This window comes from Polypterus senegalus, chromosome 13 (genome assembly GCF_016835505.1).
Source record: "Polypterus senegalus isolate Bchr_013 chromosome 13, ASM1683550v1, whole genome shotgun sequence".
Taxonomy (NCBI): domain Eukaryota; kingdom Metazoa; phylum Chordata; class Cladistia; order Polypteriformes; family Polypteridae; genus Polypterus; species Polypterus senegalus.
In genome coordinates, this window is record NC_053166.1 from 68,788,737 (window position 1) to 68,804,883 (window position 16,147).

Sequence of the window (16,147 nt, forward strand, 5' to 3'; positions counted from 1 at the left end):
TGAAAACTACTAATCTCTACACAATGTTAACTTATATGTCCATTCCATATCATGGTAAAATAAAAGTCAAACTACTAACCAGCAACTCCAAGGTGAAATTCTTTCACAATAACTTTATTCTGAAAGTATGGGTTTCTCCCAAAATGGAACCGTATCCGATACCCCAACTTGGGATTTTTAAAATCTTCCACCTGAAAAAAGAAATACAATCTTGCTTACCAAAAAAAAAAAAAATTAAAAAAAATAAAACAAATGGAAGATGATTTAATAGAATACTTAAATCCACATTACTCGACTCCTAAAAGATAAGTGAGCAAATCATTTTTTGCTGCTTTTTTGAAACCATTTGTATGCAATAACCTTTTTAAACTCATTTTGGTGACTATCTGTGTTCCTTGTTTGTACTAGAGTAATGCATTTTAATTTTATTATTAGTGTGACTTGTTTTAAGCACAAGGCAGTGACACAGTCTTGGAATGAAAATACTGTATGTTAAAGTATATACCACTAGAATTTCCTGCACTGCTATTTTAGCATGCATCTGTGCAAGTGATGAAGTAACGAAGGGCTGAAGGCACAGCATAGTTCTGTCAAAATTCACAAGACACAGCAAACCACAAACAAATTTCTAGAGCCTAGAGGTGATGGGCAGCATATTTGGACTTCCACAAATTCAGAATGAAGAAACCACATCTAACAGAGATAAAACTGTAGCACAGAATGATGATTTTTTTTTAACCTGTGCTTTGATTTGATAAAAACCTGGAACATTCTATGTTTCTATGTAGCTGAAAGTAGCATGAAGCTAAAAAATTAAGTCAAAAAAATCACTGACTGTACGCAATACCTGAAGCCAGGATTATTAATCTGTTGATAGAGCTCAGCAATGGAAGATCAACTATTGTACCTTAAAATAAGTGATTCTCATTCTGAAATCAAGGAAGGGCAAAATACAAGATAACTCACATAATGAACTGTCACTTTTACAGTGTCTAAACAGTCAGGCATTTCTTTCCCTGGCCCTTTCTCTAAAAAATATGAAGTTGACTAAAACTGGAACGCTTAAATACTGTATACTGGATTTAGGCATAATGAATGTGGACAATTAAAAACAAGAAAGTGTGAACCAATTTTTAACTGTTTAGCGATAAACTATTTGTAAAAGACAAGTAATAAAAAAATTCCAGATTCATTTTGTCTGACTAATTAAATAACCTGTCCAACAGAATTTTTAAGAAAAATCTGCTCATTTATATTATTAGTTAGACAACAGAGAAATGGACAGAACCTCTGTGGTTTTAGAAATATTACTCTTAGATGAACTAGGCAAAGGATTAGTATGAAATTATATGAGGAAAGAAAGCTGCTTGAGCATAACTATTTTCATACAAGGTATCAATATAAATGTAAGCATAAACAAAGAATAAACTACAGGGCCTGTTGTTTTCACTGTACACAGAAAACACAGCAAAAACAGTTCACCCATATTTTAAAATTTCATATTCACTTTCTTACCTCTATAGACAAAAGAGACTGGAGTTTTCTATTAATTCGTATCTGAATCCTAAATCACTTACAAGTCAGCGATGAGTGTTGTATTTGGATGTTGTAAATTTGCAAAAATCCCCATGCAACTCCTTTGAAAGTAATGTTGTTTATAGTAAAGTCTGCAAATTTGAGGTTGTACAGGTTAAAATGTTAAGACTAATATATTTCTGTTTATGGCACCTCCACCTTGGTCTACAACTTAGCAATCAGTTTAGAGAATCAAATTATCTACACTACTGAAAACACATTACTTTAACATGGCTTTCACATAGCTTCATCTTAGTTAAATCCCGATGCTCTGTAAATTCAATTAATTATCATTATTATTCATGGTGGTTCCAAAATCCATACTAACCCCTACTTTCTCTTCTGTTCTTTTTCCGGTTTTCTGTGGTGGCAATCTTCGCCACCACCACCTAATCAAAGCACCGTGATATCCTGACATTGATGGATTAAAGGCCAGAAGTCCACATGACCATCATCATCATCAAATTCTTCCATGACAACCCTGAATACAATGAGGACTGATTGAGGTAATTTATGTTAGGTAGAATGCCTTGAGGGGGCTGGGCGGTCTCGTGGCTTGGAACCCCTGCAGATTTTATTTTTTTCTCCAGCCGTCTGAAGTTTTTTGTTTTTTTTTGTTTTTTTTTGTTTTTTCTGTCCTCCCTGGCCATCGGACTTTACTTTTACTCTATGTTGTTAATTAGTGTTCCCTAATTTTAATTATTTGTCTTTTTTCTCTTTCTTCATCATGTAAAGCACTTTGAGCTACATTGTTTGTATGAAAATGTGCTACATAAATAAATATTGCTGTTGTTGTAGAATAACCATTAAATATAAGTTATTAATGAACTATGCTTGTATTTTATGTCCTTTTGAATCATTAGTAGTTTGCAATCTTAATTTACCAAACTATTTCTCAAATGCCTTCACTTTGCATTTTATTACAGAATGTTTCAATTCAACCATATTGTATATTTTTAAACATTAGCAATAGTAGCCAACAAACAATTTTAACCATTCTACAACACTACTAAACATACTAAATTAAAATGTGCTACTTATAGTCCATCAGACTAACTCATTGCAGCAGCTGTCCTTTCTTTTTCTTTGTTTCACATACAAGTCTTAAGAAAAACAACTTGTGTGACCAGACAGATTTGGGGCATACCTTGGCTGATTATGGAGGCTTTAGGGCAAATGTATATTCACCTAAAGAACTGATACTAAAAGTGTAATATTTGTTTGCATCCAGTGGACTAGTCCATCACCTATATACCCTGACTCACATAAAAATCCTCTACCTCTCTGTAATAAGATATTGTGATGTTTACTGTTATTTGCACACATTCGCTGAGCTCTTTTAAACTTTGCCTCCAGTAGAACAATGAAAATTCTGTACAGTATTCCATATGCAAAAATGCAGTACAAAAGGAAAAAAAATAACAAAAATAGCACCGTATCAAGGTATAAACTTGCATTGGTTTATGTTCTTGAACAACATGGCTCTGTAGGCACGGTATGGACATTTTGGTAGCAACTGGATTCCTAACATTACTCAAATTAAAACTCTTGCTTAAAGATATGGACTACTGTTGGCTACCTTATAAAATAAGTGTACTCACTTCCTTACTTACATTCAACAGCAAATGTCTGAATAAAAGTGAACTATCTTAATGAAAAACAAAAATGCAGGTTAAGTGGAGAAATGTGGTTATGTGCATAAAATAAACCCAGGAATGCCAGATTACTTTAAATTAACTGTATATGTAGTGAATACATTGGTTGGTCACATAGAATTGAAGTGCAAGAGAATGAAGAAAAGGCAGACATTCACCTCAGGTAATAAAAAAATAACTGCAATAAAATCAATGTGGGTACCATAGATATCCACTGTTGGAAACAGGACTCACTAGCACTTAGACCTATAAATCATACAGAGAGGAATGTTAATGAGAAAACAGTAAGTATTTTAAAGATAATTCTCTAAAACAAAGATGGTCCAAAGACTCTAATTTTAAAACTGAATTAAATGTTAAAAATCAAGCTATGTCTTTAGAAAGCTGTCTGTGTATGACCTTGGAGAGGTATGTAATCTTCTAAAGTGTAAGTTTAAGCTTCAGTTTTTGTGTAAAGTGTGGCAAATTATGAGGTATGAAAATTTAGAAAAATGTTTCAATAACACAATTTCAGGATGACATTAACATAAAGTTTGCCCAAGGATTAGCCTGTCATGTTACTATCAGAATGTAAAGCAAATACATAAACATACTATAATTTTAATAGTTGAACCTGTTCAGATGTGTATTACTATAGAGGCAGCTGTGCAGCATGGTGGATTTATGGCATATGCTAAAGCCATTCCTACGAAAAGCCTATTAGCATTTTTAGTTGCTTAGCTTCTTTTGCCATTTACAAAAGTTTGTTTCGAATAAAAAAAGGAACAGCTTTTTTTTCCCAAATACGGATTGTTTCTTTGAGGAAAGGCCATGTCATGGTACTGTATACACAGTGACTCTTAACTTCACTCCTCCAGCTGATAGAGAAAAAAAAAAACAAAACACCACCTTCAAAAAAGTGACACCATGATAAGCAACACAAAGTGTTTGCTTTACATACTGTATGAAAAATTAATAAACATGTCATTGTAAAAACAATTTTTGTCTGCATACATAAAGTTGGCCTCCAGTATTTTTAAACTATATTAAAACAAATGCATTCAGTGCTTCCAATTTAAAATATTCAAAGTCTTGACTACTGGTTCAGATGACATCTCTATTTTGCCACACTGTAGCATTAAAACATGCACTCTTTCAGTAGTTTTCTACGGACAGATTTATCCTGCAGGATTAAAATCTTACCTCTAAACTGGTCATGTAGCTCAGTGCATCCTCATCATTTTCATTTATAAGTGCAGAGAGTTGGGGGTGGTTCAAGAACTTGAACATTGCAGGTCAAGGACTAATATTCAAAAGGAAAGGACAACATAAAGTGTAGTATAAAATGTCAAGCTGTGGATAATGAACACCATTAAATAGTAGACCAATGTTATCAAAATCAAGCATTTCTTGTTATTAACTTCTGTGAAAACTGAAGAATAAAACTCCATTTTTAGGAACAAATTCACTCAGTATGCATCATAAAATTCTGGGAAACAGTACTGATGCCAGCAAAGAAAACACTGGATACTAAGACAGGCACATCCAGGACTTCAGTCCAAGGTTTCCTGTGATATCACATTCCTACAAGTCAAAAAATCGGGAGTGGTCTCCCCTACACTTTCTCATATACTCAGATATGGGGATGGATGTTTAAGGAGTAAACCGAAAGACAGTGATTATATTTTTATAGTATGTACATTAAAGAAACATCAACAACAAATCAAATTAATAATATATTGAATAATTATTATAAAAGTAAAGTTAAATAAATCAGACTCTGCAGCTGCATAAATTAAGTAATAAAAAGTAAAAGTATTGAGTAATAAAAAAAAAATATTGAGTATGTGTTCAGGAAAAGTACTTCTTCCAGTTAGCGGAAATAGCCCAAATGTTGATAGAAATCTACTTTTTGTACCTAATACGAAATTTGGCTGACCTAAGTGAAAGCCTATTCAAGTTATGTTTACATAAACACACACACACACCAAAATAATTCCAAAAATGAGGGAGGTCTAAAATTTTGGATGATTATCATACTTTCCCTATACTTAGTAAACGAAAAAGTAAAAATGATAATAAAAAAATTAGCATCAATTGTTCCTTCTTTTTTTATTAATAACTAGCAAAATACCTGCGCATCTCTTGTACCGTCATCAGTCCACACCTTGAACCTATCCCAGTCATTCAATACATAAAAAACAATGTTCCTCCGGATATCAAGAGTGAGCTTGATATGGCCGTGCAATATGTAACACAGAGAATGGAAAAGGCAGGCGCCATCTCCGGGAATGGAAACCACTCGGTAAGTGACAGTTCTTTGATCGATGGTGATCACCTCGATAGACATGTTAATGGGGGTACGTTTGGAACGATAAAGGAAATGGGTGCCTGAACAATGTAAACTGTCTAAAATACCTACACAATAACTATAATCATAATAAACGAACAATAAAACAGCAGAGAAGCCGTGGATTAAATAAAAAGACTGCAGTTATCAACAGGGAGACGTGAATACCATGGCGAAGCAAGGAAGGGAATGAAGAAACCAGAGCGGCGGCCTTATATAGGCAGGCAGCCAACTACATGGGAGGCGAGGTGATGGGGAACCCAACGCCGCCTCACACGGCAACCGAGCTGCAGGCTGTGGACGTATATATGTATGTAAGTAGGATTCAGTTAGCGTTGGGAACCCGCGTACCAAATTTCTTGAAGATGGGCCCATAAGTTACAAAGACCGTTGGAAAGTTCAATATGGTGGCCGACAGTGGCGTCATACCACTGAAATAAGCAAGTACATCGGTTTCAGTTAGCGCAGGGAAGCCGCCTACCAAATTTTGTGAAGATAGGGTCATAAATAAGAAAGTGTAACATGGCGGACGTTGTCGACCATTATGACCGCTACGCGTAGAATTTCGAAATAAAACCTGCTTAACTTTTGTAAGTAAGCTGTATGGAATGAGCCTGCCAAATTTCAGCCTTCTACCTACACGGGAAGTTGGAGAATTGGTGAGTGATGAATGAGTCAGTGAGGGCTTTGCCTTTTATTAGTATAGAAGATGATTCACAGTTATTCTGTGATTTTATCACATTATTCCAAATATATTCTAATAGACACTTTGATATTTGTACTGCAACATTCTAAAATGGTGTTCTGATCAACTGGACACCAATCTAAATTAGCCTATTTTCACTACAAAAGACATGACTGTTAAATTTTTCAATCACAAAAGATGATTTTTCATCAGCTGCTTTTCTAACCTTACACATTAATTTAGCTATAGTGCTCCAATTGGTTTGCATTGTGTTTATTATTTGTTTGTGTGTGTCATACAGTATAGGTTTTGGTAAGAAACAATTACTGCATAATTAAATTGGTAATCCATATTTATAATTATACATCAAGAATTAGGAATGACTAGCTGGTGCACTGGAAAAAAACAAGCAACAAAACCTGTATGCATATAGTTAATGTATATTTTAACAGCAAAAAATGTGCAGTGAAATTAATGATTAAAACCTATAGATGCATGTGTATTTACATTTAAGCAGTTTTTAACTGCCAATATCAATTAATTGAATCAATCTTGCAAGAATATATAAATATATATTTTTGTTAGACAAATTGTGAAAACTACTTTTTTAATTAAGCTTTGTTTCAGATAAGTACATTACTGAAAAAATAAACAAATATGACAGTTTGTAATTAAGAGAAGCAATTTATTTTCTTTAATGCAATATTTATTATGGATAAATATTTTCTGTACATATTAGTTTAAAAACTATGGGTATTTTAAGGGAATTTATTCACTGTGGTATTTAATCAACTGTCCAGGCTTTTAAAATTATCTTATTTAAACTTTAACAATTTTTCACCACACTGCTTACTACCTTGTACAATAACCATTTCTGCCACCTTATACTTGTGCATCTGTATACTTTTAATTATGCGCCAATGTTTTACAATTGTTGTTGGATGCTGTCATCATTGCAAACTACAGTTTTTAAGTGCCTACATACGGTATCATCCGAGTGTGGCAGCAGAAAAGTTACACATTAAGTGATATTTGCTTCCCTGTAGAAGGTAACCAAAATAAATGACATTTAGCTTTGTTTAATAATGTATCTCTTTTATTTTTCATAGTCCCCAATACAGAGACTCCTGGATAAAACTTTCTTTAGACATGTTCCCTACTAACTGGTACTCCAGACACACAATCTTTGGATATGTCCCTCAGAATAGGTTATATTTTTCTGTACTCATGAACTTTTAAAAAAGGCCAAAGAGTGTAGCTTCCAGGTAAACTGTGTACTTTGTGATGTTATATGATGTACTCTGTACATCTCCTATTATGTGGAAATTTTTTACCATTTACTAGTATTCTGTAAATATGTTGTTACTTTATGTTCCTTAAAACCAGTTGTACAGTATATAATAAAAGGTCTTTTACTTGGCTTCATAATTGCCGATATCTGTCTCTGCTTGTTCAAGTCTGGGATTGAAAAATGGGACATGTTTGGATTTGTAAGTAATGCTAAACAAGAAAAGTGACTATATGAATAAAAAATAAGTCAAAGTGGTAATAGTTAAGTTCCAGTAGGCTCAATTTGTTATTTTCATATACGCATATACAGTTTATCCTATGTGGTAGAGAAAAGCCAAGCAAAATGATACCTTTTATTGGCTAACTAAAAAGATTACAATATGCAAGCTTTCGAGGCAACTCAGGCCCCTTCTTCAGGCAAGATGATTAGCCAATAAAAGGTGTCATTTTGCTTGGCTTTTCTCTACATTCATAATGGCTAACACGGTACAACACCCTAGTCCTATGTGGTAAAAACTTTCATTTCCCAATCGAGTAAGATTCTGTTAGAGCAGCTTCAGATGTATATCGAACACCCTCCCCCAACAATGGCACAAAACAACAATACTGAAGCATATGGTACTATGGGAAACTACTCAATACAAACCCCCTTTAAAAGGCTCAAACCTAACAAATGGCCTAATAAAGGTGATGCAGCTTTTAGCACTGCTTCCTCAATGCTCCACAAACACTGGCTGCATTCTACCCTGTCCACTTTCTCCAAGTACTTTGGTTTCCTCCTAAATCACAAATTACATGTTGAATTTGACCAGGCTAATATTGAATATCCACTATTGAGACAGTTATTATTTTGCACATGATTTTATGGTACAAGGCCTGCTCTGCCTGCCTACAACACTGCAAGGAGATGTTTCACTCCTGAATATCCATACAATCCAAAAACTGCCATTTATTATAGACCCATTTCAACAAAATGTATGTCTAACACCATCAAACCCTCCAACATAGCAAAGAGTACAAGACAGTAAACAACCCAGGGTGGAATACCAGATCCAAACCATGTCACTCGTTCAAATATATGTTTACAGGACCAACTTAAAACTACCAGTCATGACAGCCATCTTTAAAAAAAAACAAAAAACTGGGGATATTACATTTGTATTGTATCAGTACATCACGTGTCTTTGGAATACAGTTCAAACCCAATACGAATATGAGAAGACACTGATGAGGCTCACATATAAAAACAAGGTCCATGGAGCTATGAGGCAGAAGTGTAAACCATAGTGACAATAACAAAAACACATACTGAACTTTTATAGCACATGCATACATTTACTAGTAACATCAAAAAGTATACATGAACCCCTCCAAACAAGATGGAACAATATTAATAATACGTAGTAGGTACAAAAACGACAGAACAGCAGCAACACACAGCAGATATTTATAAATTATATGCCACCCATCATGAAGCATACATGAAATCTAAAAGTGATGCAGCACACACACACAACTGTATCAGGAACAGTTATGAATTTCATAAATACATACTGCTAAATTATAAGTGAATGACAATTCTACTCTGATTAACAATATTATTTCCAGGAACCCAGTCCAGCATTAATTCCTGCATTGCGCCACATGCTACAATAAAATGCTCCTAGCCCTCTAAATTTAATTAAGCATAGAATGTTATGTAAAATAAACCTAAAAAAAGTGATCCCATTAATGTAGTTTCTGCATTACACTATTTAAAAGGATCTATAATACAACCAGTTACCCAAGTGTAATAAAAAATTTAAAAGCACACAACAAGGAAAAAAGAAATTTATATTACCTTCAAACAGGCTAGAAGAGTATTGTTTATTTAAGAAGGAAACAAAAGTATTCTAGATTTCTCCGATCTGGCATTTTTTCCAGTAGTGCCCCCAGCCTCCCAACTCTCAACCAAGAGTTAACACAACCCACAATGTAAACTGCAGTTGAATCTGTGTTTTCAAAATATATAAATACTATTCACAGTGTATTAACTTCTTTTAAAGTAGAATAAAATCCTTATGAATTTTTAAACAAAGATGATGCAAATTCTAAAAAGTCTCAAACCCATGACTATGTTTTTTCTTTGCATCTGAAACAAGAGTATTTGTCTATTTTGATTAAAATGATTGGGTAGAGAAAGAGAAAAGAACAGGTCCACATATTCAATTATGTTGTTGCTTCTCTAAAGATTCTAACTGCCTAACACTGGATACAAAGATAATACACACTATTTACAGACTTAAGGAAGGCCTAAGAGGAGGTTTATGGATGTGGTGAGAGAGGACATGCAGGTGATGGGTGTAACAGAACAAGATGCAGAGGACTGAAAGATATTGAAAAGATGATCTGCTATGGTGATCCCTAACAGGAGCTTCAAATTCAAATCAGAAACCAGCACTGATTTATCAATACCACCAATGTATGCCTTCCCTGGTAAACAGTGCTTGATGGTGTGATGGTAAAAGGTATACCAAAAAATGGTTTGAAGGGAGTACTTATTTAAGATTCTCAATTCCCTCTACTTACTGTAGTTACCACAGATCAAAACAACTAAAGAATACTGTCTATTAATTGGAACTATAATTCTGCCAAAATTAAGCCTACATGTAACCAAGGGAAATGTCACAACATAAAAGCCACTTTAGGCTAAAATCACCTAAAAGATTCATTTAACCTTACACTTTATCAAGAGCCAGAACAGTAGGATTTTAAGGTTGAGGCCTCTACAGTTTGCGCCTTGTCCTCTAGTGTCTACAGTACTTCCTCTTTTAACAATAATTATAATAATAATAGTAATACATTTTATTTATTTGTAGGTGCTTTTCTAAACACTCAAGGACACCGAACAATAGATAAAACACATAATAAACAAAACTAAAATACAAAAATTAAAATCAGACAGAGCAATTGTAATTAAAAAAGAAAAAGATTTGAAAAGTGAAAATGATTCAATATTTCTAAGCTCGGGTGGTAGTGAGTTCCAGAGCTGGGGAACAGAGCAACTGAATGCTGTGCGCCCCATGGTGGTAAGACGGATGAAAGGGACAATCAAGTGGATGAAGAGGATCTAAGGGTATGGAGGGAATGGCAACATGGAGGAGGTCACACAGATATGGCGGGCAAGATTGTGGATAGCCTTAAAAGTTAACAGAAGAATTTTGAATTGAATGTAGAAATTAACTGGAAGCCAGTGAAGTTGCTGCAAGATGGGAGTGATATGGTGAATAGAGGGGGTTCTAATAATGATGCGGGCAGCTGAATTCTGGACCAGTTGAAACTTATAAAGAGATCTGCAAGAAAGACCAAAGAAAAGGGAATTACAATAATCCAAACAAGAAGTGACAAGGCTGTGAACAAGGATAGCAATGGTGTGGGGAGTGAGGGAGAGGCAAATACAATTAATGTCACGCAAGTGGAAATATGCAGTCTGGGAGATATTATTGATGTGGGACTGAAAAGATAAAGTACTGTCAAGGATGACACCCAGACTCTTAACCTGTGCGGAAGGGGAGACACAGAAATTTTCTAGTCTAAACATGGAGTACAGTGCAGAAATATAAATGACCAAAGTAAAAGCTGGTTTTATACTTTTGTCTGATTGCATGTATTAGTTTATTATGCTGAATTCGCTATTCGGTGGCACAGTGGTAGCACTGCTGCCTCGCAGTTAGGATACCTGGGTTCGCTTCCCGGGTCCTCCCTGCATGAAGATTCCATGTTCTCCCCGTGTCTGCGTGGGTTTCCTCTGAGTACTCTGGTTTCCTCCCACATTCCAAAGATATGCAAGTTAGGTGCACTGGCGATTGTAAATTGTCCCTAGTGTGTGCTTGGTGTGCCCAGCGGTGGGCTGGCACGCTGCCCGGAGTTTGTTTCCTGCCTTGCACCCTGTGTTGGCTGAGACTGGGTCCAACTGACCGCCATGACCCTGTACTTTGGATATAGCGGGTTGGATAATGAATGGACACTATTACATTTTTTTTTAAAAAAAAAAAAAACTGTGAAGAGTTCGCACCCCATTATTACTGCCAATTTACCAAGCAATGTCTCTTCAGACTTCCCAATCAATAGAGACTAACCTAGTAGCTTTTTTCGAAAGTAGTAAACTGATTTTTGAGCAATTTTTTTGAGCATTTTTCTCTTAATATTCTATTTCCAGTTTGTTTCTAAATGACCAAACATTTGCTTATTTTAAGTGATATATGCTTAAAGTGCAGATGTGTTTGCAAGTGGGTCACACAAACATGTAACAAATTTCACTTTACTCTATACATGTAATAACAATCCTTCTCCTCCTCCTCCCACTACTACTATAAGCCAACTACTAATATAATTTGGTTATTTTCAAGGAAACAGGCAATATACGCTTACAGTAACATTATACAGTACTAGTATTTTGGAAAGCACAAAACTATCATTTACAATTTCAAAACTTTAAAATGTGGATTAATCAGTAAATCTATTTCCTGCAGTAATATTCTCTATAAACAGTATATCTATACATATTTTAAACATGCTTTTAAATAGCATAATGAAATTAAAATTTGGCAACTGTACATTTTTTCTAAAAATAAAAAATAAACAGTTGTAACAAAGTACAACAGTAAATCCTTTACTCAAATGTTTAATTGGGGAAGTGGGTGTCTGTTAAATCTGAATATTGTATAATATTGTAATCTAAACATTTAAATGAAATAAAGTACTCAAAGTAAAACAATATTATAGGTATTAGACAAACAAGCTTGACTGACTGTATGAACTCCTCTCATTTGTCAAATTTCTTATGTTTTTACGTACAAGCAATGAAAATTGCAACACACAAAAAACTAAACAGTAGGCAGTATCTTTAAACGTCACATTAATCAAAAGTATTGCTGCATTATCCTCCGGGAGTGTAGCGTTAGTTTGCTGTTGTGTCCTCCCATTAAACACCTTCAGTTAGTTGGATACCATGATAAAAACTGTGTATATACTGTGTACAATAGTAGCAGCCAAATTAATGGGAATCAACTGAAATATTTTCAGTTGACATTCATAGTCAGAGGTGCTCAAATGTATGTCTAACATCTTAATAACTAAAGATGATTATGTACTAATAAGGTCACACTATGGTCTAGCTGTTACTTTCAGAGACACTGTAAAAAAAAAAAACTGTAAAACTAAAAATTTAAAAATGAAGTGCCTCCTAAATTATATTCTCTCTTTATTATACACAGTATTATGAGTTTCCTTTCCCATGTGCACTTAAGATCTGCAAAATGTGCTCTACAAATTGAAGGAATGGAGGCTAAAATTATTTTTTTAATGACAATGTTTTCTAATTACATAAATAATGAGTTTAATGTGAAAGCTTGTGACAATACAGGGATGGTTACTGCCTGACAACCAATGCTGTCCTATTATACAGTTAAAAGTTAGGTTCATAAATGTCACCGACAGATTAGTTGGTAAATATAACAACCTGATACTGCTTCGTACCCTTGAAATGTAAACAATGAATAATATCAAATGATCATCACAAACACAGAATTAGACATATACAGTATACAGCTTATAGCACAAACTTTCACGGACTTACATTATAGCAATTTGTTCCCATTTGATATGTCATGTTGGTTTGTGGTGTTGCCACAAAGCTCCAGGGAACCTGGTTAGATTTACAGTGGTTGGTATGTGTGTGTAGATTCCTTTTGAACTCATCTTGGAGTGCTCCAGCATCCCCAACAAACTTCAAATATGCGAGTGTCAGGTTAGTAGGCAATTATAAATTAAACAGTCATAAATGGAAGTGTGCCCTGTGACGGACTTCCATCTGCTCCAGGGTCAGTTTCGACACAAAGTTAGTAGAAAAAGAGTGGATGGCATATCATTGGGTGGATTTTTGTAATGATATTACAGCAATATTGGGAGGGGATGGGGGACAGGTTGTGCCTGTTAGCGCTTAGCAACTACTTTCAGTATATTTGATAAGAGATAACAAAGCACTCGTGTAAATCATAAAAAAAAGAGAATAGTAATTGTAACTGTTTTGCACACTTGTTTTAAACAGAACCTGCAGTTTTAAAAAAAAAAACTTCCTAAAATGAGCACTACCCTGTATTTCAATATGAAAAAAAACCCCACTAATTTCAGATTCTTACCGTACAGTAAATGTTGACGAATGGTGTGTTTGCACCAATATTAAATATTTACATAATAACGTCCTAGTTTGTGATCTGTGGTGTGTCTGCACAACTGAGAACCACAACAGCTATATATACACATGTGTACTTTTAGAAATAAACTGAACTAGTTCAAATTTCCAACTATGAAAAAAGCACAGACTGATGAGACCAAGTCTTAATATAGACCCAATACATAATTGAAACACACCCTGGAATTAAATTTAAACATAGCCTTGTTATGTACACTACAAGTGATGGATTTGGTCCTGGGCAGACATATAGATTTATGATCACAACTATAAGTTGTCTTCTTTATCTGTCATGCTTTTTGTCCAATGAAGTATCCTCGAATTTAAGGTTACATTATTTTTCAAATGGCAGCTGCACTGTGTTAATGAAACTTTTTACTTCATTGTTATGCCTTAAAAATGCTTTGAAATAGACATTTTTAGAGCGAGACTATTCTGTTGCATCTAAAATGTCATAGTACATGTGAAGAAACGCTTAATGTGATGTGAAATGTTCACCACAAAGGCGCTATAGGAGAATAACTTTTATTTTTACATGTTGTTTGCTTGGCACAGACTTGAATAACTCAATAAGTAAAAGGAGTCACAATGAGCAAGAACAAAAAGCCTATCCATACACACTACCAGCTGCTTCAGTTAAAGGATACCGCCGTGACCCAAAAACCCGGGATGCTACGAATAATCTCGTTTCTTTGCTCTAGATGAGGCCGTCTCATTTGGCTGAATTTAAGCTCCAATCTGCGAAAGATCCGAGACGCCCTCTTCTCGATGTTCTCTAAATTGTTCTGCACCTGCATCAGCATCTCTAGGGAGCGCTGTGTCTCCGGGCTGTCTACTGAAACGATGGCACACTCATTATCGCCATTTTCCGAAGAACATGATGAAGAGGCGGAGGAAGAGGAGGAGCCCGAGTCCAGACCACCCTCATCATCTTCAACGCTCGTATCAATAATCTCTGTACCTTCCGAGTCCACTCTCACGCTGCGACACTTATTCACTTTGGATGTGGTTTCCTCTTCTGCCGTATTCTCCGAGGATATAGCTTTCTGACAATTAGGTGGACTAACCCATTCTGCTGAAGATGCCACATCCTCGCAGTTAACTGTATTACAGTCTACCTTGGCGCTTTCGTTACGCTCAGCGTCTCCTCCGCTCCGTGTCAAACTCGCTAGGGCCTCCGCCGCCGCCATAGCGGCCCAATCCGAGGATTCAGCGGTTGGTTGCTTCTCTTTAAGATGCGCGCTCTCGCCTTTCAATTCATCCTGCGCGTCCTCGGCAACAGTGAAATCCGTGCTCGTGATCTCTCGCGCCTTATCTTTATCCGTCTCCCTTTCCCCATCTAGAGCAAGATCCGGGCCATTGCCTCGGTCCAGATTGTTTTGAGAATCTCCATTGTGATTCCGCGCATTACTCAGCTCCGTGACTTTTGTTATTTTGGCAAGCGGCTCAGAAGATACACACTGCTTTTTTGGAGGCATTCGTTGCCGCTTCAGTTTGGGCTGTCCGTTCTTCGAAGCGTCGCTCATTTTGATATGCGCAATCAAATTATAACGACATATGCCCAAAACAAAAGCTTAACTTAGCTTGTAAAACTTGTACGGCGTTTCTTGTGCTGAAATAATTCCGACTGGAACGAAGGCTTATTTGCCTTCCAAGGAAGAGAACACCTCAAGCATCGTGGATAAACTTTCTCATTGCTTCCCATTTATCTCGTTTATACGACCTCTTGTTGATTTTATTTCTCCGCACAGCGTCGCGCTCCCTCAGCAAGGAACCTGCGCAGTTCATTGGCTACTACATGCCGCGCCGAAATAGCTCTAGCCAATCGTGACGACAGAGCGCCTGTCCTCGCGGTTTGTTTATCCACATGACACTCACTCGATTGGACGTAGAGGTCAAGAAGTCTCGGACGGGCCAATGAAAAGACCACTAAGGTCGCGGAAGAGCGTCCCTTCTACTTCCGTTTGGTTAATTAAGCAACCGAAGGGTGGAGTCCTGCTCTTGTGTATCGTCTGTTTTTAGGCGTGTATGTAGGGACTGGCTTTAGGTTCCCGCGATAGGTGGCTGTTTGTGAACAAAGCGTTTATCTGGCGCTTGTTGTGCTGCTGATATGCTAATAAGCTTTAACGTGTTTACTCGGTGACGCTGAGCAGTGCTAAAACAGTTTAGGTCTTATAGCAATACCAATAGCTTAAACCGCTGAGCTCGGGTATTTCTGTGTCTGCCAGGATATTGATATGATCATGACGAGTTGCAACCTTAACACAATCTTAAGTAAACTTCGACGTTTTATTATTTTTTTATTTACCACGATCGGCCATTAACTTGTATTTTCTATGGCAAAACTTGCGTAGTGTATCCGAAAAAAAGACTGTATTAAA

At 35.9% G+C, this 16,147-nt stretch overlaps 1 protein-coding gene across 1 annotated transcript in view; it reads right to left on the reverse strand.

Annotated features, from left to right (window-relative positions):
* Positions 1-15,650, reverse strand: part of tspy (testis specific protein Y-linked) — a 41,635-nt gene extending 25,985 nt beyond the window's left edge. Inside the window, exons 1-3 of the mRNA XM_039776403.1 lie at positions 14,414-15,650; positions 4,413-4,490; positions 80-191 (exon numbers count right to left, since the gene is read on the reverse strand). Coding sequence (XP_039632337.1) covers positions 80-191; positions 4,413-4,490; positions 14,414-15,292 — 1,069 coding nt within the window. The 5' untranslated portion in view covers positions 15,293-15,650. The remainder of the gene's footprint in view (positions 1-79; positions 192-4,412; positions 4,491-14,413) is intronic.
* Positions 15,651-16,147: the final 497 nt, after the last annotated feature.